Here is a 25,736-nt window from a genome sequence, read left to right on the forward strand (position 1 = left end):
CCATTTATTTTTTTTGGATAAAGAGCTAAAATGTTAGGCTTAGCAGCATTTACACCCTACTTGCTCTTTGGGACTCTTTCTCAGAAATGGCACGGGGTTATTTATTTTCTAACTTTAGAGGTGCTTGGAAATCCTTTTTTGCAGAATTGCTCACAGTCTTTTTCCAGTGTTGTTGCTTTGGGGTTTTGGAAATGTTAAAATAACACAGGCTTGCATAGTTCCCGGGGGAACGCAGAACTGCTCTCAGGGAAAACCTCACAAAACTGAGTTTGGTGATGTATTTTTTATTGAAAAGGTTATGACAGTTATATACTAAAAATACACATGATGGTTGTTAAAACTGCAAAAAGCTCTACTTGTGAGTGGGATTTTTGGAACTCAGACTATGACTCCCCATCAGAACAATATGCAGTGGTGCCAGGCTGGCATGAGGCAGGTCTAACACAGCAGGACCTGAACTGCAGCACATGGCCCACCCAGGATGGAAACATCATTTTTCCCCCTCTTCTTAGTGTGATGGTAGGAGAATGTCAGAAGGCAATTTTACCTATCTCCTCAAATCTCCCTCCCAAGTCCCAAGTCCTGTGCTTCTTCCCCGAGCTCACTAAGGCCTCTACCAAGACAACTCTTCAAATCACCCCCTTCACCTCCCCACTTAAACTTGTCTCCTCTTAGAGCGGCCAATCTTACCAAATAATCCTGCCGACCAAAGCCATGCCAAGGTGTGCACCACTGATAAGCCCATGAAAAATGGTGCTTATTAATCAAAGGAATCTCTACCTGACTTAATTTCAGACTATGGTGCAATATAATGGAAACTTGCAGGAAATGGAGAGAGAATTAGCAACAGGGTAAGAATAAGATGACACAGGCAGATAAACCTTGCCCAGGACTAATTTCAGGGCAGCCTTCCCCAGCTATTTCTATTTCAAAGTTCTAAAAGGAACCGGGTGATATTTGTTTGCTTTTTGTGTGGCAGCAGTTCCCATGGCGATGGTGGCAGAGGGCTTGGGATGTAAGCAGGAGGGGCAGCTTTGGGTTGGTGAGATAGGGAGAGTGAGAACCATCTATCTGCCTGCCTCCTTTGAAAATAATCAGTCATGTATCTGTACTCAACAATGCCTGATCTCTCTGGAGCTGGGAGAAAGACAGATGGAGAGGGACAGAGAGGCAGAAAGATAAAGGCAGAAAGAAACAGAGCACATAGTCATTTTGATGAGTATCTGAACCATGGACAACCTTTTAGACCTCTGTGCTGTAACTTGGCTGTGTACAAACGCATCTCGCTCCCCGTCTCAGTATGCGTGAATCCCAGGAATCTGCAGGTCACACACAATGCTGAGAAGGTAAAGGCTCCAACATGCAACTGAACATGCCATGTAAATGTAGGGCACAGATGGGCCTTTAAACCAATATTCTAAAAAGTAAGAACTGATTCCCACATGATGACATCTCTCAAACAAACAAACAAACAAACAAGACACTAATCCCAAGGCTCTCACCTTTTTACCTGATGCCTGAAAAATCTTAATTAAGGTGCCTGATCTTCGGTCAGCTCTAAAAATATAAACCTATGGAAGGAAAAAAAATCCAGTTAAGATGGAAGCAATGACCAAAGATATTTATCAGCATCCTTCTGGGAGTTCTATGTAAATGCCTGACCAGACACATGCAGGTGTGCCTACACTAGCTGATGACAAATCATTTTACGCACTCTGCAAAGAAACTGTCCTTCAATCCTGAGGCAGAAATCACCTCCATGCCTCCTGAGCCACACTGTTTACGGGAGCCATGCCCAGTAAGACCTAAGGAGCTTCCAAATTACTACCAAAAAGTCAACTCCTGGGAAAAGGATTTTCTTCCTCGAAACACTTCCTTCCTTCCTATTAGTTAGAGCTTTAGCAGGTATCACAATACAGTCATCCCTTGGCGTCTGTGGGGGATTGGTTCCAGGACCCCCAGGATAGCAAAATCCACAGAGGCTCAAGTCCCTTAAGTAAAATGGAGTAGTGTTTGCATATAACCTAGGCAATCATCCCTACATTACTTAGACTATCTAACACAATGTAAATACTATGTAAATAGTTGTAAATACAGTGTAAATGCTATGTAAATAGTTGCGTGGCAAATTCAAGATTTGCTTTTAGAACTTCCTAGAATTTTTTTCCCCAAATATTTTCCATCCATGTTTGGTTGAATCCACAGATGTGGAAACCCACAGGTAGGGAGGGCCAACTGTGTAAGAGGAGGGATGGACATGAGCATTTTAGACAAAGTGATTCCACAGAACGTTAGTGTCATGAGATCTGCTTGGGTAAATATGAGTTTAGTTTGCAAAATGCCAGAGTTAAACATTAAATAAATTCCTTTACTGGGGACCTTTCAAAGCCTTTAGCCTGTGCATTTACACCATGAATCTCCACCACAGAAAAGACTGTTTGTGTAGAACTTCCTAAATGACATGAGTGTGGAAGTTCTTTTTCAAGTTGCATCTTAAGGGAAGAGCGAGCGTCCCATGAGAACCAGTGTCAGGGAGCCTCCCATGGGGTCAGGAATCACCATCTTAGTGTGAATGCTTTCCTGCCCCAATACCAGAAACGATAACCACCAAGATCCTGAAGGCCAGAGAGCCATCCTGGGGTCCTTGGGAAGCAAATCTGTACCAGCTCCCATGCCTGGCAATGTGGAACCGTCAGCAACTTTGTCAACTATGACCAGTCTCCCCAGCACCTCTCAGGGGCTCCAGCTGAAAGCAGCATTTTTATGTTCCTCTTTGTTAACTAGATCCAGGATGCCCTCTGCCTGGCTCTATCATCCTAAGGCTTGACAGGGACTATACAGTTATGCCAACCACCTGAAGAGAAGATAATTAGATCAAGTATTCTGTAACTGGTGATTTAAAACAAAACAAAGCTGCTGTCAGCAGCACTGAGGCATCCACACTGCTGTGAATTGGGAGGTAGGCGTGTTTACCGGCTACAGAGATGCCTGGTCACACGCAGCTCCTCCCCCAGAAGAGATTATCAATGTGGGGACAGCCCTTGGCTCTGTCCCTCCACCACGCAGAGGAACTCATGTGACTCGGAAAGACTCACCCTTTGCTGGAAGTTATCAGAGTTCATCTGCACACCTCCCCTGTGCTCAGGGCCCTGGGTTTTTACCGTGGCTTCGTTTTCAAGGAAAATAGCATCAGTGTTGACAGGGAGGGAGGCATGTGCTCCAGAAATCTGAGTGTTGACTCCTAACTCCTGCCCAGGAGGATCCGGGAAAACAACCCTCATGAATGCCCAGCAGTCACGCCTTGTCTGCTGATCAGACTGACATCCTGGCCGAAGGCTCCAGTTACCAGTGGTCTCGGTCTGTCTGGGCCTCTCCAGAATCCACTTTTCCAAGCCCCCAGAGATATAGCCAGATTCTGTCAAAGGTCCACCCCTTATGGGCTCAGACCCAAAGACCATTCCTCTCTTCAGTCGTAACTATCAAACAAACTATGGAGCTTGTTAAAATGCATATTCCTGACTCATCTGGGTCGACTCAACTGGACTTCCTGTAGCCTGGAGCTAAAGATCCAACAAACATAGTCCTCCATATTTCAGGCCCCATAGATGCCATGATTCCCAAAGGGATTCTGACAGTCCTAGATCCATGGGGTCTTTTCTACATTCTGGGCAGATACTTTAGGGAAAGAGACCCATATATTCCCAGTCTAGCCTCTGGGCTGAACTGGTCTTGTTTCTAAAACATTGGAGAAAAAAATGTGAGAATCTAGGCCTAAAGATAAATAAAAAGGCCCCAAAGATATCTGGGACTAGACCTGGTGCCATTAAGTCAAACTTGGAAAGGATTTGGGAGAGGGGAGGGTTTGAAGTTGGGTAGCACTGGACACCCTTCCTTTGGAGAATGGCACAATACCACGGGTCAATCTTAATCATCTCTCACACACACAGCATCAGCCATGAAAAACATTCTCAGATGACAAAGTGCAGAGAATGGAGAGGTCTGGAAATAGTATTCATACTCGGATGAAGCTTTCAAAGTAAATTCTCAAAAGAGGCTGGATGGAGATGAACAGATGATTCCTCAATATTTCATCACTTACCTGCCAGCCGCCCAGCAGAATGTTCACATCAAAGTGAGTTGACAAACCTCAAAAAGAGCGGCAGCATGCTCCCCCCATCTGACCCCGTGCTATTCCATAAACTTTGTTCCTCACCTTCCCAATGCCTTCGTCCTGAGGGGCACCTCCTACCACATCGGTGGTGGACACGTGAGAAAAGTGTCCGGCAGTAACTGCATAACCTGCAGAAGACGGGGAGAAACCAAGGAAGGGGTGGAGAAAGAAGATCCATCAGAGGACAATGTTTCTCAAGCATCCTTATCTGGACAATTAAGATCCAGTTATTCTTGGAACATAAAATATCAGAGAATAAATGGCAGCTGTCAGTCTTCTCACACTGGAATGGCTCATCGCACAAAAAGACACATTCACAAGGACTCCAGGGCAGGAAAGAGTGCTTTCTGAGTGTCCTCTTTGGAACAGGTGCTGTGCTAAATACTCCACATCTGTTTTTTCCTTTTTGAGATACAATTTTCATACAGTAAAGTACACACATCTAAAGTGTAGAATTTAACAAGTGTGTACACATGGACATCACCAGCCAGAGTGACTATAACCACAGAACCACGAGCCCAAAAGGTTCCCTCATTCCCTCTCCCAGTCACTACCCTCCCCTGCACGGGTCACCCCTCTCCTGATTTCTGTCACCATATATTACATGTGCCTGTTCCAAACTTCCCTCAACATAACTTCTGTGAGGTTCATCCATGCTGTTGAGTATGGTACTAGTTTCTTTTTATGGATGAGTATGTTCCATTGTATGATGGTATCATAATGTCTTTATTCTCCTACTGCTGGGCATTTAGGCTGTTTCCAGTTATTTCAGCTTTATTGTGAATAAAGCTGCTATGAACATTCTTACACATGTCTTCAGATGCCACTGTCTCTTTTAATCTCCCAACTCTATTTCACAGATACGGAAACAGGGACTAAATGTAGGTAAGCAACACACCCAAGATCACACAGCAAGATCCAAATCCAATCTGTGTGTCTCCAAATCACCCTTGCTGTGAACCATTATGCACACCCCCTCTTAAGAAGAGCCAGAAAAAAGCTGACAGTGGGTCAGTGGATAGATGGATGACAGCAAAGAATCTGCGGACGCAAAAAGAATCTAGAAACAAAGGTAAAAGTTGTCTGAGCTTAGTCTAAATGTCTCCTGCTTTCTGAGAGCCCTGCTGGCAGTAAAAACCCTGTACAGGCTGCTGTATATTCTACAAACCTTTTCCTCATCCTCAAACCCTAATGTTATGACCATAAGCTGCTTGCATTTTGTAATGGTGTCATATTATGATCAACTCTTACTCACCAGGTGGCTGATTTCTCTCAGACTGGAGGCTCACGTTCCCTAAGACTATTATGAGTGACATCAAAGCTTGAAGTGAGCCTTGCAATCCCGCAGCATGAAGGCCTCTACTTGGCACACAGGAAGGAGCCACGGGCCCTGAGGCTCAGAGGGCCTATCGACCCTAAAGCCACAACCAAACTGGGCTCTTTTCTGCCTTCTCTTCATTCTCTGACCTAGTAAACATGTGTTGAGTCCCTCCTCTGCACCAGGCACTATACCAAGTCCTGGAAATGTCAGACAAACTCCCCTCCTCCAAGGTGCTCCCAGCCCAGCGAGGGGTCCACACCAGCGGGCGGGGCTGTCTGCAGAGCATACACAGGTGGGCAGCTCAGCACCTAGACTCTGGACTCAGAAACCACAGGTTTAAACCCCCACTTTGCTACTGATGAACCATGGGACCTCGGCAAGTTAAATGACTTCTTTGTACCTCGGTTTCTTTCATATGCAGAGCCTGGCATGGAGTAAGTCCCCAATAAATGACAGCATTTAAGGAGTTGGGCCTCTGAGTAAAGGTATCACAGTCGGTGCTACTGGGCAAAAGACTTAAGAGGCGAAAAGACAAGTCAGCCAGTCCCTCCTGCCAACTCACAAGCGAATCTCCATACAAAAAGCGGGTCAGGGACTCCCCCAGATTTAAGTTAAGTGTAATGAGTGTGAAAGAACATTGTTTTCTCATCATTAGGCCTTGCTAAATTTAGCTTCATTTTCAGCCCAGAATTACAGCATTTAGGGCCTGAATTAAAGAAAAGAGCCATGTCAAATTGTCTTTTACACAAGTAAAGACAGCCTCTCTCTGTTCACCAATAAGCATGGTCTTGTCCAGAGTCATTCTGGCCTGGTGGCTGCTAACTTAAGTTGTGTCTACCTTCTTTCTAGAGGATTAAAACGGTTAAGAAAATAAAAGTTTTTCTGAGCCTTTAAATAAACCTCAGGATTAGGTTACCATCCATCATGCTAATTTCTGGTTCTTATTATTTCTACCTGCAACCAGTTTTGTGACCAGAAAGCAGAGACCTCATCCAAAGGAAAGTCATGGAAAAACAGGATTCTCTCACACTCGTTTTGTATCTAATCATCTGAACCCGAGTAATTGCTAAAATAGGAAAAGAAAATGTTTGCTTCCTTGGAGGTTCAACTGTCAGCTTTTTAATTAAATCACACAGCTTTAATTCAGTCCCGTTCTTTGTTCTCCTCTCTCTACCTGCTATATGTGGAGCTCAATGTTGTGGTGCCCTTGGCTAAAAGTGCAACTAAGTAGAACAGCAGATGTAAAAGCCAATGAACTCTTCTTTCCACCCGTAAAGCAATCACTGGCAAGCTTGGTGGTAATCACTCCCACTTCCCCTTTCTTACCTGTCACCTCCTTGAGCTACTCACCCAGGTAGGTGTACCTCCTGTTCATGATCACTTCATCATTTAGTTTGAAATAGGTGTTGTCTGTGAGGTTCAGCACTTTGACTGTCCCAGCCCAATAAAATGACCCTGGGGCACCCATCACCACCAGCTCCTATGGAAGAGAAATCCAAAGGTAAACAGGGAAGGAAACTGAAGAGGGGAGAAGGCGGTGTGGTGAGACCCACAATCACAACAAAGAACTCGTAATTAAAGTAAAGACGCCACACCTGAGCAATAAAAAAAATTTCATATTCATAATGATTTACAATTGCCAAGATATGGAAGCAACCTATGTGTCCATCAACAGATGAATGGATAAAGATGTACTGACACTCCAGAGAAATCCCCTCCAGTCCTCATTCTCAGGAATGGTTCTGAAGCTGGGTTTTCTGGCCACTAAAGGCTCATTGCAAAGTCAAAACAATTAAAACAAGAGAGCAGAGAGGCCCACTACAGGAAAGATGTGGACTAGGGAGAGAAGAGACCACAGACAGCAAGACACAACACTACTATTAAAACAGGCCCAGCAAGCACCCCAATGTTCACAGCAGCACTATTTATAATAGCCAATATACTGAAGCAATCTAAGTGTCCATCCACAGATGAACAAATAGAGAAGATGTGGTGCATATAGACAACGGAATATGACTCAGACATAAAAAAGAATGAAATTTTGCCATTTGCGGCAACATGAATGAACTTGGAGGGCATTATGCTCAGTGAAGTAAGTCCAATAGAGAAAGACATCATCGAGGCTTTCCTTCCCCAGCCTTCCCCAACAGGAAATCCCTTCTCTTTGATTATCTATATTTTCTAAAGTATCTACACTGCAGTAAGAAATAATAAAAATTATTTTTCTAACAAATTCATTAACTTTTCACTCCACAATATTTATTAAGCATCTCCTACTTATACCAGATCCACAGATCAATCAAATCCCTTTGTAAAACATTCCCAGGAAAAAAAAAAAACCACGAAGCTTCCCTGGTGGTGCAGTGGTTGAGAGTCCGCCTGCCGATGCAGGGGACACAGGTTTGTGCCCTGGGTCGGGAAGATCCCACGTGCCGCAGAGCGGCTGGACCCGTGAGCCATGGCTGCTGAGCCTGAGCGTCCGGAGCCTGTGCTCCGCAACGGGAGAGGCCACAACAGTGAGAGGCCCGCGTACCGCAAAAAAAAAAAAAAAAAAAAAAAATCCCAGGGTAAGGCAACAAGGAAATGTACAGAATGTTTAGAAAAAATTCTACCCAAAAGGGTTAAAATAAAGGCAGTTTTAGAGGAAACCCCTCAGCTGTACAAAAACCCCAAAGATACAGGCCTTCTGGGCTCATGGAGATGCTGGACACTGTACAGGTCATGCTCTTGTTACTGACACACACACACCACCCTTGGCCTCTAGGGTCCCCGCACTGTTATACTTCAGAAACATCCTTCCAGGCTGGCCCCTCTCTACAGAGCTGGCCTCACCGCTGTCAGAAGCTGCTGGTTTCCAACAAGTCCCTGGAGGCTAGATCCCGCCCTAAGAATTCTGAGTTTCTGTTGACATTTCATAAAGTGACACTGAATTCCCTGGGAGCACATGTCTGAAAAAGCCAGAGCCATCTTAATAGAACAGCAGAGAAAGGAGGACAGAGCACACAGAAAGGAGAGCACGTGTATGGCAAGAGCAGTATCAGGACGATACTTTGAACAATACATGTTCTATGGTCAATTCGGGTAAGAACCTTACCAAAGAACAGGGTGTGAGCATGGCTGGAAGGAAAGCCACCAGACTCCTGCCTGAATGGTTTGCTGTTGATAATTCATGAAGGTGTGGACCAAGAATGACCATTGAGAAGCACTTCACTTTAAGGTTCTGAGATCCAATCCATCTCCAAGGATGCTAAGAGGATGAGAAACTGGATACCCTCAGGGGTATCTCACTGTTTTATAAAAATATATCACTTTCTGCACTTAGGACACATCCCTGGGAAAACATGGGCAGTGCATTCATTCATTCCCCTTATAGTCATCTGTTCTGTGCAAGGGACTGTGCTGGTTCTAGAAGGGGCATGAGAAAGACAAATGATCATCAGAGAAGGGAGACTTTCTCCTTGGTCTTAAGCTCAGAAAGGACTCTGTGATCAGTGCCCGAACACAAAGGGCACAGAAAGACAAAATGAGCAGTATCCCCAGTGCCAGTCATATACACAGTGGAGAGCTTTCTCCACCAGCAGCTCTTCACGAGCCAAAGCTTTGAGCACCACCAGAGGCCTGTAAGGCTCTTGGGGACACCAGGCAGTGGATGTGTTGTTTTCTGATGATTCAGATTAATCCAGGATAAAAGTTGAGAAATGTATGTCTAACGTATCGCTGCATCCCCTCTCTCAAACATTACAAAGAGAATAAAACAAGGTCATCGCTCTCCTCAAAAACCTTTAAAACCAACAGCTTTTGGTTTCTTTCCCTCTCCTCTTACTGTTTATGCCCCCTTCTCCCTGTAGCTCAAACTAGGTAAACTGAGGCCCAGCCTGAGACCCTTGTGGCTGGGGGCAAGGAAACAGCATCTCCCTGGAACTCCCTCCTACTTGGCTTTTTCCATCCGCTGTGGGTGCAGCCTGGGCCTTTTTGACACTGTCCACAAGTGCCAGGAAAATGTCATCAATGCTTGGCTCCTCACCACCCAGGAACAGACAACGCAAATGCAACACACAGAAGTGCAAGCTTCTCCAAAAGCCCAAGGCCACCACTGCCTGAATCATGTGTGCGAAACTCCATCGATCAATAGCATGGGCCTTTCTGCAAGGGGCAGAACCTCCTGAGGCACACAGGTACCTGGAGTTGCCTGAGAGGAGCCACGGGCTTTCCTCTGTGCCCTGTAGGTTGGCACAAGCGGGGGTAGAATAGTCCTCGGGATCTGTGGCAGAAGTCTGTGCTGGATGGATTTCCACCCAGATGTCCCCAGGCTCTCACAGTGGTGCCCTGACACCAGCAGGGTTGGGCCAAGTCTTCTCTTGCTGCTTAGAAGTATCTACCTCTGTTATCCTAGGCTACAAAAATAAATATGTTCCCGGGAAGTTCTCCCTTGTCCTCAATGCTGGGCTAAAATTCATGCAGTGTCCATAACTCAAACAGCTTTGATAATCCCAGGGTCACTGACATTCAGGTCAAGCAGTCGCCTTGGGCCAGAGTAGTTTGGGGCAACATGGCCATGACCGGAAGGCCACAGAACCACGTCCAGCTTGGGAGGCAGCTGCCGGCCCTGTGCAGGGGCAGCCCAGCTCCCAGCAAAGGCAAACCCAAGTGACAAGGTCAGCAGGAGGGCAGGAGAGGGGCACAGTGCTGCCTGACCCCTTCAACCGTATTTCCTGCTTGGCCTCCAACAGCTGAAGTTCCAGAAACGAGGGAGACTGGGAGTTCAAAGACCTCCTGTTTAGGGAGGCCAAAAGCCTGGGAACTGAAGCAGAGGCCAAGGCCCCGAGTGGCCGGCTCAGGACTGAGCCCTCCTGCTCACTGCCGCCCGGCTCCCTGCAGTGCTCCACACACCAGCCCCACTGCTGCCCGCACCCTGCTTCCCTCAGGCTGTGGAGTCCCAGCAGGTCCTCTGGTAATCCGGAGCTGGCACGGCCCACCGGGTTCCCCTCCACACCCTTGTCCTTCCTCCTCCTCCTCCCCACTAGCCCCAGTGCCCTCGTCTTCCCTGACTCTCTGGCTGGAGACATCTCTTCCCAGGGACTCTTCCTCTCCCCTAGCTCCCCACCAACATCTCCAATGAGTTCTCATTTCTGCAATGACTTGACTTTCTCCTCCCACTGTCTACAAGAGACATTCTGCTCAGAGCCCCCCAACCCCGGCCCTATGCTAAGCATACCCAGTCCCCTCAGAAACATACTAGCATTGGCCAAATCAAGGCTGGATTCTAGAAACATCTATGTGAGTGTCCCATCCCATCACCTCACATGGCATGTGTATACAGCAGACCCATCAGTTTACGTCTCCCAGTGGATTCTTCCTTGGGCAGCCCCCTTTCCACCGGCACCAGTGTTCCCCAGAAACCTGGCATAAAACCTCCTTCCTCACCCCCCCCACAGTCCTCTGGTCACCCAGCCCACTGATACTGCCTTCATATTTTCTGACTCCCCTCATCATTTTTATTCCTAAAACACCCCATAGGCTGACCTGTCTCTTTGTGGCTGGACCACACCACAGCCTCCAACCTGGCCTCCTCCAGGCTCTCCCACTTCCAGACACCTGGGCACAAGACCCAGCCCAAATAGACTTTCTTACGGCACTGCCATCACTGTGTCTGTAAACCTAACAGCAGTTCCCTGCTGCTTCCTGCGTTGAGTCATACTTGCTACATCTCAGTGGAGGAACAACAGCCATAGAAATTACACCCTCTATAGGCTTATTGAGATGGAAGATGGGTAACCTTGGCATATGGCAGGATGGTATCTCAAATCAATGGGGATAAAGAAAACATTTAACAAACCAGTATCAGAACAACCAACCAGGGCTTCCCTGGTGGCGCAGTGGTTAACAATCTGCCTGCCAGTGCAGGGGACACGGGTTCGAGCCCTGGTTCCAGAAGATCCCACGTGCCAAGGAGCAACTAAGCCCATGCACCACAACTACTGAGCCTGAACTCTAGAGCCCGCAAGCCACAACTACTAAAGCCCGCGTGCCAAGAGCCCACGCTCCGCAACAAGAGAAGCCACCGCAATGAGAAGCCCGCGCACCATAACCAAGAGTAGCCCCAGCTCGCCGCCACTAGAGAAAGCCCACGCGCATTAACAAAGACCCAATGCAACCAAAAAAAATAAAATAAATAAAATTTAAAAATTTATTAAAAAAAAAAAAGAACAACCAACCACACATTTAGGAAAACAATGAAGTTCATTTCTCCCGTATAATGTCTGAACGCATAAATCTAAGATGGATTAAAGATTTAAATATTTTTTAACCTATAAAAGTGGCAGAATAAAATAAACGTGAATATTTCATGCTCTTAGGATGGGGATGACCTTCCTAACAGAGAGGTCTAGAATCCAGAAAGAAAAAGACTGACAGATTTGACCAAGTATGAATGTTCAATGCCCATATAGTAAAGACACCATTAAGCAAACTTAAAAATCAGGTAAAAGATTGGTGAAAAATATTGTAACACATTCAAGAGATATGAGATTACTATTGAAAATACAAGATCCTAAAAATCAGTAAAACAACAGTTAAAAAATAACATAATAATGGGCAAAGAACATAACAGGCAATTTCCAGAAAAAATAAACACAAATGGCCAATATTTGAAAAGGATACTCAACTACACTAATAATTAGGTAAAGGGCCATTAAAACACAATGTCATTTTTTTTAATGACAAAAATTTTTAAGTGTTGGTTAGAGGATGTAGGAACAATGACACACAACTGGGGGGAGTGTCAACTGGTAAATGTTTCTGGAGTGCAATTTGCCAGCATGCGTCAAAAATTCACATTTTGAAGAGCTTCTGACACAGCAGTTCCTCTACTGTGCAGCTCACCTACAGAAATGTGCACTTGTGCACAAAACACCACGCGTGGGGACCTCTGTAATAATGATGCCAGTAAGGATCTGGCATGGTCCAGCAGCAGCTGAAACCAGTGGGTGTCATAGGCCTTTTCTCCCCCTCACTGTCCCATCCCCTCCCACAGCTCTGGGTTGTCCTCTGATGAGTGAAGGAGAAAGTCAGGCCCATGGGCCGAGACACAGAGTTTGGACTTTAATCTACCATATGATGGGAAGCCATGCAGGCAATGAACACCCATGAGAGAAGAGAAAGGCCCAAAGAGTGATACCCACCTCAGTGAAGAAGCCCGCTATCCCAGCCTGGCAGGAGCCGTGTTCCTCTCCATACTTCTTCTTATACTCTAGAAGGGGAGGGTAGGGAAGAGAAGCAAACCACAGCCTCATCAGTGTGTGCCAGTCGTGTGCGGAGCGCCTGAGCATGCTGGGTATGTTACTGAGTGCGGCCGCAGGCCCGGCCCAGGGACGCCATCCAGACTGGGGCGCAGAGAAAAGTCTCAGGAATCCACCAGACCTCAAAAATCCAGGCTCTGGTGCCATCAGGTAGTGAGGCTGCCAAGTGCCCTGATGGGCTTCCTCTTTGCATGTGGGAAAGGAGAAGCAGCAGCCATAGTAATTAAGTGGGAGGCCGGTGACAATTATCTCATTCACTTCAGAAAGGACGGGAGCCCCAGGAGGAAGAAAAAACTGAAAACACGACACAGAGATGGAATGATGTGGCCATCCCAGTGTGGAGTCCCCTGGGAGACGACCAAGCCTCCCAAAAAGACACTCCATCCAGCTGAAGGCAATATGCTTTCCACCGTGCGACCAGAAACCAGCCCTCAGAGCCCAGGGGCTGCGGGAAGAAGGGACTCCGCCGTACCGGCCCCACAGCACGGTGACACCATCACTGACACCTCTTGTCTTCCTTGTGTGGAAGGAAAAGGGGAGATCTCTTTTTCCCTCCACAAATGGATCCAAAAGAAAACAACTGGATAAGTTCTCTTCCCCCACCTGTCCCTCAGCTCCTAATACTCCAACCCAACAAACGGGAACTCTGTTGCTACTGTTTCATTTTTCAGCTGGCATTTTAAGCTTAGCATGTTCTGGGCACTGTGTCAGCTGTGCCCACTCACCATTTCATCAATCCCTCATCCCTGGGAGCCCGCATCACCATTTGTTAACAGGTAAAACCCCTGAGGCTCAGAAAGTTCAAGTGATTCGTCCGAGGTCACAAAGCCAGAATTCTATCCAATTTCGGCAGACTCGGAAATTCACATTCTTTCACCTCTGTGGCTGATCAAAGGTTTTGCAGTGAGTGATTACACAAAACCCAGAAGGTGACAAGCCATGTGAAATAATGACATGGGTAAAGGCATGGAGATGGAGTGATGTTCAGCTTAGGCGACTCTAATTACATGTGAAACTGACATTGCTGGACAGAGGCTCACGGCTGCCCCGGGCACCTGCAGGTCCAAGAGACCCAGTAAAATGACCCAGTGACCCCCATGTCGCCCCCTGGGCTCCTGACAAGTCTCTGGTTCCATTAAAAGCAATATACTTAATTCTGAAACACAAAATAAATAATACAAAGGAACAGTGAAGCTGTGATTGCAACACAGTGCCACTTCCTGTGGTTCCAGAGTTATGTCCTGTAGGAGAAGCAGAAGGGCCCTGGGGAAATACACAGAGGAATTCATTTTCTAACAACACTCACTGCAGAGCCTGGTAACATTCTCCAGTAAGTGGCCATTAACCAACTGCTAAATTACAACAGCATGTCAATGGAGTTACTCCTCTTCCAGGGGAGGGCTAACTCAGTTCCTCCTACCTTGTCCTGTTATTACAAAGAGAACTCACAGCCCTGCCAGAAAGCAACCCAGTGACAGTAGAACACACTTCTCTGCAAAATCTTGCACCAAGGCTGGGAGCGGGACTTATGCAAAGTCATAAAGAGATCCTGCATCAAATTGTACGATGGCAAGAAACCATAAAAACTAATAAATCCTATAGCAAATAGCACAATGGCAAAAAGGGTCAAAATGTCCCAACCAGAACAGTCATATTAAATGTGGAAGGTCCGGCAAAAAGCATATCCACCCACTCACCCGATTGTAAGTCTCAGACAAATGAAACACAGAAAGGAAATTCAGCCCCCACGAGCTGAGGGAAACTACAGTGCAGGACACACGAGTTCAGCCTCGTAAGTTTAGGACATGAATAGGAATTATGTGGGAACCTTTCATGTTTTAAAGAAAACAGTCTCAAGGTCTCTTTTGTGACAGGGGCTCCAAAACTAGACAGGAAAACTTGTCTTTCTCTACCCCATCCCCACACTCTGCTGGCGAGCGCTGAGCCAGGAGCAGGCCCCGGGCTCCTGAGGTGACCACAGCCATTCTGGGAGCTGGGAGGGTCCCAACCCCACCCCAGGCCAAAGGGCCGCAGGGGAAGCCCTTTGACCAGCACCTCTGCCTCAGCCGGCATCGTGGCACCGTTCAGAGGTCAGCCCAACTCCCCAAGCTGGGATGGCCTCTTCCGAGGTCTGTGGGCCTCACACACAGGAAGCAGTCACCATCTCACCGGCTCCGACATTCCTGAAACCCCAGGCTCTATACCTGCCTTCTCAGCTTGCTCTAGAGCAAGGAATCAAACACGTGGGGCTCCTGACTAGCACCCATGGCTCCTGAGAGGACAGACCATGTTCTGACTGCCCAGAAATGCCTGTACTCTGATTAACCCCTTCAACCTGGAACAGGATCCACTCCTATGCCTCCTCGCTCCCCACAGCACCACACACTTTGGGAGGCAGCTGTGGCAACTCCAGTCTAGGAAGGCTCCACTGGTATGTTTATCTGACATTTCACATTCCACAGCCTTCCAGAACCCCTCCTCAGCTTCTGTGCCCAGGTGACCTTGTAGGTAAAGGTAAGTGATACCCTCTCCCCATCTCAAAATGTGTTTATCACATAGTTTATTCAACACCGAGATGAGTTCACCCATCTCAGTACCCCCAACACCAGCCCAGTGTAAGATACAGTGTGTGCAGGTGAGGCTTTGCTAAGGGAAGGTGTGCGCGCTGCAGTCCGTGCCCAGACCCGAGGCCCCAGGCGGAGATGCAAGAGGATCTGGCACATTCTTTCAGCCACTGAGCACCTGGACTCTCCAACTTGCTCGCCTTGGACCTCTGTGCCCCCTGACCTCCCAGCCCTACCCTCTGTCCTCCAGTCCATCAGGCTCTGTGACCTCCACCCCAGCCTTGCTTGAAGAGGAGTTGTGTCCTGGGTACCAGGAATCCTGCTTCTCCAATCGGTGGCGTCACTGACCCCAGAGGCCTAAGGATGGAAGTAGGTGTGACTGGAGCAGGGCAAGGACACACAGGATGGATTTTTCTGGGCTTTCCGAACCTAGGTTGACTGATTCTGCCTTGGGCAATTCCATCTCCCTCTTGGGACTCAAGAGAAACTGCACAGAATATTCAGAACCGGTTCTTCAATCCCTGCCCACCCCCTGACATGATCCTTCACGGACTGTCCTCAAAGATCTGAGGACACAGGTGGGACGGCCCACGCTGGGAGACACTGAGCCTGTGTCCAAGCCTGGCCCTCCTGGTACAAAGTGCTCTTCTTCTAAAAGCCAAACACCTGTGAAGAAGTGACGTGAGCAGGCTTCACAGAACACTTCAAAGCTATTCCTCATCAACCACATCTTAAGACTCAGCACCATTGTGCAAGCACAGCCACCCAAACCCCAAGTCAACTTCTGTGCCTGGCCTGCTCCTTTCCAGTAAAAATCAAACACCCACATTGTGCTGGCCTACCAGATACTCAAAAATCCTAATTAAGTGAGAAATGATCTAAGAAAGACTTTGTAAAGTGAACAAGGCCACACAACAGGTAAACTGGCACCTCAGGGTGCAGTGGTGGCCCTTAGGGTCCGGGCCTGGGCTATGGGGGCTTCCCAAGAGATGCTGGCCAGATACACTGGATCCTGGACCACAGCATGCTTCAGTTGTTTTCACTCTGTTGAGTGCTATTTCCATGAGTTAAGGACGCCACTGTTATTTTAACCTGATACCTTCTGCAAAAAAAATAATAATACATATATATATATAAATATATACAAATATATATTTTAAAATATTTTATATATTTTATATGTATGTATGTATATATATATGTGTGTGTGTGTGTGTATACATATATATATATAAAGGGCAGGTTGTAGTTTCTCTCTAATCCAGTTCTAAAGTACAGGCCTTTCTTCTTCAAAAAAATATATACACATAGGGCAATCTATCATTCCCGTATGCTAGAAAGCTCGATTTTGCTTGCCCATACTGGAGAAGGCAGGAGAGCCTCTACCACAGAGCTATGAGAAGGGGGGTGAGTGTGGAGACAAGGGGGCTGTCCCATCACAGCATCCCCAGGTCACACACCCTCCCTCTGTGGAGAGGTCCAGGAAGTAGAGGGCGGAGGGCTGGGGCAGGACCTCCAGCCTCCTATGTTCTCAAGAAGAACTGCTCCTGCACACACAGAGGCACCGGGCCACTCCTGGGCACTTCCATTCAGTCTCCAAAGGCCCCGAGGACGTGGCCAGGGAGAGAGGACCACAACACGCCAGTTTCCTCCCTCTCCGCTGTGGAACAAAACGTTTACCCACCTCGAAGCAGCAAGGGAGAACGGGGCTTGGCACGACAGCAGCTCATGGATGCTGTAACAAACCTGACTCTGTTAAATGTGGGGCAATTGAATCAGGGAAGCAAGACGTGGTGGAACAAGGGGGCCCAGACATCCCTTGGAGGAGCTTTCCCTTGGAAAGCTCTGTCTTTCTGCCGTGGGTGGGTCTGAATTATGTGGCCTGCGTCACACACTTTGATTCATTAAGTTGCATGGCTCCTCCAGTCTAAAAATGGTAGTATTTTCCTTGGTTGAGCTGCTGGTTTTACTAAACCCTGTCTAAACAGCAGGCAATTGAGAGAGGAAAAGATACTGGTTTCCAAATGCTCATAACCCACAACTCAATGCATGGAACGTACACTAATGAATTTAATTCATTCAAGAATTAGGTTGGGTGGAGTCGCTTCCTGCACTCTTCCCAAAATACTGGCGGGATAAAACCGACCCATGGAAAGATCAAGATTTACATACAGTGTAACATATATTATTCCTACTGAGCTCTCTTCCTTTTAACCATTTGAGAAAGTTTCATCTTTCAAAGCTAGTCTTTCTAACAGATCAATTTTAAAATTATCTTTCCAGAGTTCCTTAGCTTAGCCATGAAATAAAATATCAGAGGAAAAAAACAGCTTTCCAGTCTTAATGTCTGAATTTTTGCTCAATTTCTGAGTGAATACTAACCAACTGATAATTAAACAATTTGATTATACTTAAGAACTTATATACAAAACAGAAACAGACCCAGAGACATAGAAACAAATTTACCAAAGGGGAAGAGGTGGGGAGGGATAAATTAGGAGTTTGGGATTAACATACACACACTACTATATATAAAAGAGATAACCAACAAGGACCTACTGTATTAGCACAGGAAACTATACTGAATATTTTGTAACAACCTTTAAGGGAAAAGAATGTGAAAAAGAATATATATATTATATATATATCATATATATTTTATATATATGATATATATATTTTATATATATCACTTTATATATATATATATGTATACATCACTTTGCTGTAACCTGAAACTAACACAACATTGTAAATCAACTATACTTCAATTAAAAAACAACAACAGGGGGCCTCCCTGGTGGCGCAGTGGTTGAGAGTCCGTCCGCCTGCTGATGCAGGGGATACGGGTTCGTGCCCCGGTCTGGGAGGATCCCATATGCCGCGGAGCGGCTGGGCCCGTGAGCCATGGCCGCTGGGCCTGCGCATCCGGAGCCTGTGCTCCGCAACGGGAGAGGCCACAACAGTGAGAGGCCCACATACCGCAAAAAGAAAAAAAAAAAAAAGAAAAAAAAAAAAACAACAACAGGGCTTCCCTGGTGGCGCAGTGGTTGAGAGTCCGCCTGCCGATGCAGGGGACACGGGTTCGTGCCCCAGTCCGGGAAGATCCCACATGCCGCGGAGCGGCTGGGCCCGTGAGCCATGGCCGCTGAGCCTGTGCGTCCGGAGCCTGTGCCCCGCAACGGGAGAGGCCACAACAGTGAGAGGCCCGTGTAATGCAAAAAGAACAACAAAAAAAAAATTCGGAGGACAATGAAATCAGGCAGACAGATATCTAGTGATAAAAGGGGCATTTAAATATATAAAACAACCCTCAGTTACAAGGACCACAGCCTAAATGGAAAAAAAAAAAAGAAACGTGTTCTGAACTTAAAAGCCACCACCCTTCTTCTGCTTAATAAGCCTGTGACCTTCATCAACCTCCCTAAGCTTCAGTTTTCTCATCTGTACAATGGGGATAAGAATACTTAACCCCCCGCCATGATGTGATTACTCAGTAAGATCATAAATGTTAAGTACCTAGAACAACACCTGGAACCCAGTAGGTGCTTGATAAATATTTGGTGACTCTGAATCTGTTAGTGTCTCTAAAAGAAACGAAACCTAAGACATCCATCACACAGATATGTAATTTTAGAAGAGGAGATTCATAACATTTGAATATCCATAAGGAAACTATTAGATGACATAGTTTAAGTAGTCAATAATTCCACACAATGTATGAAAACATGTTTGAAGTACAGAATATATTTATGCCCAAGATAAGAATTCTTAGCACCAAAGGGAAAGCTTGATGGGTCTCCCTGAGCTCCAAGAGCCATTGCCAGAGGCTTGGCCCTGGCTGTCCCCTCCAGCCACCCTCCCTCTCAGGGTCCCCCTCCACATTAATTGGGCATACTACAGAACTGCATCTGCTTTTTTTAATTTGCTGTATTTACTTAAATGAGATAATGTTTATGAAAGCTCTTTGGAAACCATAAAATCCTATGTAAATGTAGAGCTCTTTATTTAATAAAAATTTATGGGGCTTGTTCTTGAATTTTTAAATGGATTAACTTAGCCTTTTATGGTTCTCTCCAAAACAAAAACACAACAAAACAAAACCTCAACTGCTTTTCATTTGTAAATGAATCTTGATTGATTTGTATCCCCTGTGGAGCCACAACCTTCAACATTAGAAGGGGGAAGAGGAATCTTCTCATCTAAATAGGGGAATCTATTTCCTTCTCCAGAAATGATCTCTGTCTTGAGAGATGCAAAAGCAATTAGGAATTAAAGGCCTGGCCACCCCCTGATAACGAAGAAAATGGTACAGAAATCTTTGGAATCAATAGGACAATTTTAAAGCACAGTAAAATTTGATAAATTAAGACCCCAGCAATTCCAAACTTGAGAATATTTAAACATGGCATGAATTAAACTTCAGATCATCTACATAAAGAGAGCTTACTAAGAAAATTAATTGTGCAAATATAATCTTCAAAGGAATTTTTAAAATTATAATCTTTTCAAGGAGTCTTAAAATCAGGTTAGCAATACCCAGCTTTCCACCCTCCATTATTCATTAAAGCAGGATCGCTGGACGTCTTCAGAGAAGGTTTAAGGACACTATGATACCATTTTAAAAGTTAATTAGAAAATTCCCTTTTATTGAGTACTCACCCTGAGCTAGGAGCTGTGTTAGGCACATTATATACTTCAAATACCTCTCTCTCTCTCTCTTTTTTTTTTTTTGGCCATGCTGCGTGTCTTGTGGGATCTTAGTTCCCCATCAGGGATTGAACCCAGGCCACCGCGGTGAAAGTACCGATTCCTAACCACTGGACCACCAGGGAAGTCCCAAATACCTCTTAAGTAGGGATTAATCCCTCCATTTTACAGAGGAGGGCACTGAGGTTCAAGGCTGGGGGCGGGGGGGGCGGCTCTCTACCCAAAGTCACCCAATCAGGAAGTAGGAGCTATGGGTTCAATCATAGGAATGAGTGAGTGGTAAAGGCAGATTCTGAAATTAGATCTAATATACAATGGTACCCAATTGCATTTATCAGTGTTTTATTTGTAATACTTTTTGTTAATTTAGCTGAGCTGCTCCCAGATTATTCTATATTAGTGAGAATAAAAAGATGACCTGTTTATAACCCCCCTCCTGCCAAGCTCTGGCTTCTTGCCTCAGTGGACTCGAGGGCAAAGGATGAAAGAAATCTCTGCGCTTGATTTTATCAATGCACTGACTTCACTTCGGGGAGTCCTAAAATCCCATTGTAACAGGAAAGAGTTAAATGGGGTTCTAAGTTCTATCTGTTTCTTTGCCTTTAACCTTTGCTTTTCGTTGCTTTTGTTATTATAATCATACAGAATGGCCTGCCTCAGGGAACCCTGCCCCCTCTGCCTGAATGTTAAAGTGCTCCTGTTCAGCTCACAGGGAGACCACCTGACCCTGCCCACCTGTGGATGGCTGCAAGAAAGAAGAAATTAACACATCCGTTCACCGGAGGCTGGCCACTCCAGGAGGTATTTGCAAAACTTACGGTATTTTTTACTTTACTGCCTCATCTCCTCCCCCTCTCTGTGCTATAAAAGAAACTGGGGGCTTCCCTGGTGGCGCAGCGGTTGAGAGTCCGCCTGCTGATGCAGGGGACACGGGTTCGTGCCCTGGTCCGGGAAGATCCCACATGCCTCGGAGCGGCTGGGCCCGCGAGCCATGGCCGCTGAGCCTGCGCATCCGGAGCCTGTGCTCCGCAACGGGAGAGGCCACAGCGGTGAGAGGCCCGTGTACCGCAAAAAAAAAAAGAAAAAAGAAAAAAGAAAAAAAGAAACTGGCATCCGAACCCCGATAAGATGATTTATCGGAGACACTAGTCTGCCATCGTCTCAGTCTGCCAGCTTTCCGAATAAAGTCGTATTCCTTGCCTCAACACCTCATCTCCAATTCATTGGCCTGTCGTGCGGCGAGCAGAGCGAGCTTGGACTCGGTAAAACCATAACTTGGTTAACAGCAACTAATGTTTTACAGTGCATGCTCTTTAATTTATGAAGAGTTTTGCCCATCTGTCACCCCACTAAACTTCTCATTTTCTCACACATTCTGATATAAACCAAACCCCATATGGTAGTAATGACGATATTCTCCTATCAAATAAACTGTTTGACTTAGGGGTACGCGCCATCCGTTTATTTTACTTTGTGTCCTAAATTCATTTTTGTTTCCCATTCCCTCTACATTTCCTGCTTCCAAACAGGATATTCTTTTTTTCTTTCTTTTTTTTTTAAATAAATTTATTTATTTATTTATTTTTGGCTGCGTTGGGTCCTCGTTTCTGTGCGAGGGCTTCCTCCAGTTGCGGCAAGCGCGGGCCACTCCTCATCGCAGTGCGCGGGCCTCTCACCGTTGCGGCCCCTCTTGTTGAGGAGCATAGGCTCCAGACGCGCAGGCTCAGTAGCCGTGGCCCACGGGCCCAGCCACTCCGCGGCATGCGGGATCCTCCCAGACCAGGGCTCGAACCCGTGTCCCCTGCACTGGCAGGCAGATGCTCAACCACTGCGCCACCAGGGAAGCCCCAAACAGGATATTCTGATAGCATTTCCCACCAACCAGAAACAGGAAGCACCCGAAAAGCCAGGAGAAAAATGTCCTTGTGCCAAACCAAAGACGGACTTTTTTTTTTTTTTTTTTTTTTGTGGTACGCGTGCCTCTCACTGTTGTGGCCTCTCCCCGTTGCGGAGCACAGGCTTCGGACGCGCAGGCTCAACGGCCATGGCTCACGGGCCCAGCCGGGATCTTCCCAGACCGGGGCACGAACCCGTGTCCCCTGCATCGGCAGGCGGACTCTCAACCACTGCGCCACCAGGGAAGCCCCAAAGACGGACTTTTTAAGAAGTGAAAAGTTTGAGACATTGTGGACAGGTGCCCACACACTTGGAGGCTCTCCTCAATTAAACCAACCTCCCAACATTCTGGAGAGAGCACGGCTGACCCTCACTGAGACCCACAATCAGGCCACAATTAGAGAACAGTGTGTGGTCTTTCTGAACACTTTCACCTGCGTTTTCTCATGAGCTTCTCACAATAACCCTCAGAGGTAAATGTAATGGAGGCATCATGGTGTACATCCCCACCGAGGGTCCAGCCACAGGGTTGAGGCCATGGAGGTAGAAGCCTGGAAGATCGGGCCACACCCAGCCCCACCCTGGGGTCTTTCCACTCTTGCAGAGGAAGTGTCCATCCTCCCCTGCCCAGCACCCACCATTTGTGTTTTCCATGGGCCCCAACAGGCTGCAGACTCTAGGCGGGTCTCGTTTTTCCAGTTGTAAAATGAAATAATCCTGCCTTAATGCCACCTTGAACGTGGATGCAGCCTGGGTCCTTGCAGAGGTTCCAGGCCACGCACACGGGCATAGAATTCTCTCCCCACTCAGCTCTGCCACTTTGGAAGCATCATGTTCCCGCTCTGTTTTCCCCTGTAGATGGGGAATTTCTTGGGCTTTATCTATCAGGCACTTAGCACACGGTCTAACAGGTACTTAATAAAACTGAGTGGACTCTACCCCTGGTAGACAAATTAGTTGCCCTATAGTAATGAACAAACACTTGCTTGGCTGACAGTACATTAGCACATAATATGGTATATTAACATTTATGTGCTTATTAGCATATACAATCTTCCCTCAGTATCCATGAGGGCTTGGTTCCAGGATGCCTGCAGATAACAAAATTTGCAGATGGATGCGGAGGGTCAACTGTAGTATTATATATATATATATATATATATATATATATATATATATATATATATGCATATGCCAGCCATTGCTCTAAGAACTTACAAGCTTTAACTTAATCCTCTCCACAGCCCCTTGAGGTAGGTTAGGCACAAGAGGTTAAGTCACTCATCTGAAGTCACAGCATTAACAAGTGGCAGAGGGCTTCCCTGGTGGCGCAGTGGTTGAGAGTTCGCATGCCGATGCAGGGGACACAGGTTCGTGCCCCAGTCCGGGAAGATCCCACATGCTGCGGAGCGGCTGGGCCCATGAGCCATGGCTGCTGAGCCTGCGTGTCCGGAGCCTGTGCTCCGCAACAGTGAGGGGCCCGCGTATGGCAAAACAAACAAACAAAAAACAAGTGGCAGAGCCAGGACTGGGACTCTGACGGTCTAGGCCCAGAGTCTGTGCTCTTAGCCGCCACTCTACTTGGCCTCTTGATTGTGCAGCATGTGAATAACAGAACGGAAGTTAAAACTCAGCCTGAGCAGGCCACCCCACATCTCTGGATGTCATTAAAGAGAAAGAGGCCAGGCTGGGTGATATCTGAAAGGTCCGGTCAAACTCCAAAATACTTCTGTTGTACTTCACTACCACATGATCCCCCAAGTGGAACAGACAGCCAGCATTACTGAGTTTTTCCACATTAAGAGAAAATAATGGTTGCCTTAAGAGCTTAAATAGGTTTAGTTTAGACCACCAAACAGGGAGATGGAGATCCCAAAGCAAGAGCACAGGCAAGGGCCCTGTGGCCTGCATCCCCCACCAGCCAGTCCCTCTTCTAGAGAAATCTGAGCATCTGCCACACCTCGCCTCTTACAGGACCAAGAACTACAGAGGCGGTCCGTTCAGTCCCCCATTGTTCTAAGGGGCAGCTTATACCCCAATGCTCCCCATCCCGGCCCCACCCCATAATCCTCCCTGGGCACTGAATGAGTTAGGATACAGAAGTGTGGGCGCCTGTGGGGAAGAAGGACTGGGCAGGGCACGACCACTTTGCTACTTTCCTTGCTGGCTCCAGCTGGCCATCATTAAGTCAAGGAACAACCATAGAAAAGAGTGATTCTAGAGGCCGAAGCCCATCCCACAGCCACTGTTGCATGAGGAATGTGGGTTCCTGTGATGAGCCTGTGTCAGTCAGCTATTACTGCGTAACAACCAGGAAATCTCCTTGAAAACAATGACAAGCATTTATTTCTCCCATGCACATCTACAGGTCATCTAGGGTTTGGATGACCTAGCTGGGCTCTGGCTGCAGCTTTAGGGTTTGGGTCTGTTCCACACGTCTCTCTCCTGGGACCAGTGAGCTACAGGGAACACGTTCAGGCAACAGTCCAAAGCACCAGAGGGGTGGGCTCGGAGCTCACACTCTACTGTGAGTGACAGACATGTGGAGCAGACATGACTCAACCTGCTACCTGGCCCCGTGGTGCCCTCCTTGGCTCAGGGAGGCTTGCACGTTCCCGCCAAGGTCAGGCCAGAGCTGCCAGCAAAGAAAACAGGCAGGTGCTCTTGAGAACACCAACACCCAAAATGTTCATGTTCCCCTCCCTCATGATTGGACCTTTGGGACAGTTCAGTCACCCTCTCTTATTTTGAGAGGGTGAACAACTGGCTCCTATTTAAATCTCATTTAAACCAGAAACACCAAAACACAAAACAAATCCCCACTAACCACCAGGGGACAAAATGATTTGCTGAGGTCAGACAAATGAAAATTCAAAACCCAGCTCTATCCATGTGATTTTGAGTGACCTTTGACAATTTACTTAAACGCCGAGTCTTAGCATCCTCATCTGTAACAGGAGAAAGGCAACACAGAACCCCCGCCACCAAGGGGGCCCCCCCAGGTCCCCCCAGCCCTTACCATTTCTGTAACATGGCCTGACTGCCACCTGCCAGCACCTGCATCTCTCTGCATGGGGGCTTTCCCTGCCCACAAACGTGGCAGGACAGGATGCCCAGTGAATACAGACCCATCCCCTCATCCCTCAGGCAAGATAATTCTGAGGTGTGTGTCCTACGCTGGCCCAGAGATTGTATCCCAGTGGCCCAGGCTGGTAACTCGTGGGGACCACACCCCTCATGGGCCGCCTTCCCCTCCTTTTCTCACTTTCCCGCTCCCCACTGGTGTCTTCTGGAATAACTTCCAAAACAAACTACTTCCAGTGATTAAGACTCCGTGCTTTCACTGCTGGAAGCAAGGGTTTGATCCCTGGTTGGAGAACTAAGATCCCCACATGCCGCATGGCATGGCCAAAAAAAAAAAGAATATATAAAGTCCCCAGACCAACCCCATTCTACTGCTGATATCGCCCCCTCAACTGCCTGATAACAGATCCTTTAAAAGTGTAAGCCACAGTGGCTACAGGTACACATGGACATGTGACCCCAGCTCCCTCTCCAAAGGGCCATCTTTTGCTTTCTAACGCTTACGGTGGTGTACAGGGGAGTCACTAGGGATGGCAACGTGGCCCTATTTCACAAGACAACTTCTGAGAAAACCAGAGTGCTGCTGGTCCTATTGCATAATTAGTTGGGTTCTATCCCCACAGCCTCCATCGTCCCTACTGATTCCCTCACTCCTCCCAGCCTCACAAGCTACCCAACGAGTTCTTCCAGGG

General features: G+C 47.0%; 1 protein-coding gene across 1 annotated transcript in view; it reads right to left on the reverse strand.

The window, feature by feature from the left end:
* Window positions 1-25,736, reverse strand: part of ITGA9 (integrin subunit alpha 9) — a 296,584-nt gene that overhangs the window by 240,316 nt on the left and 30,532 nt on the right. The window contains exons 5-8 of the mRNA XM_081247512.1: window positions 12,674-12,741; window positions 6,843-6,972; window positions 4,214-4,299; window positions 1,503-1,571 (exon numbers count right to left, since the gene is read on the reverse strand). Coding sequence (XP_081103638.1) covers window positions 1,503-1,571; window positions 4,214-4,299; window positions 6,843-6,972; window positions 12,674-12,741 — 353 coding nt within the window. The remainder of the gene's footprint in view (window positions 1-1,502; window positions 1,572-4,213; window positions 4,300-6,842; window positions 6,973-12,673; window positions 12,742-25,736) is intronic.

The sequence above is a fragment of the Mesoplodon bidens genome, assembly GCF_964165515.1.
Source record: "Mesoplodon bidens genome assembly, chromosome: 10".
NCBI lineage: Eukaryota > Metazoa > Chordata > Mammalia > Artiodactyla > Ziphiidae > Mesoplodon > Mesoplodon bidens.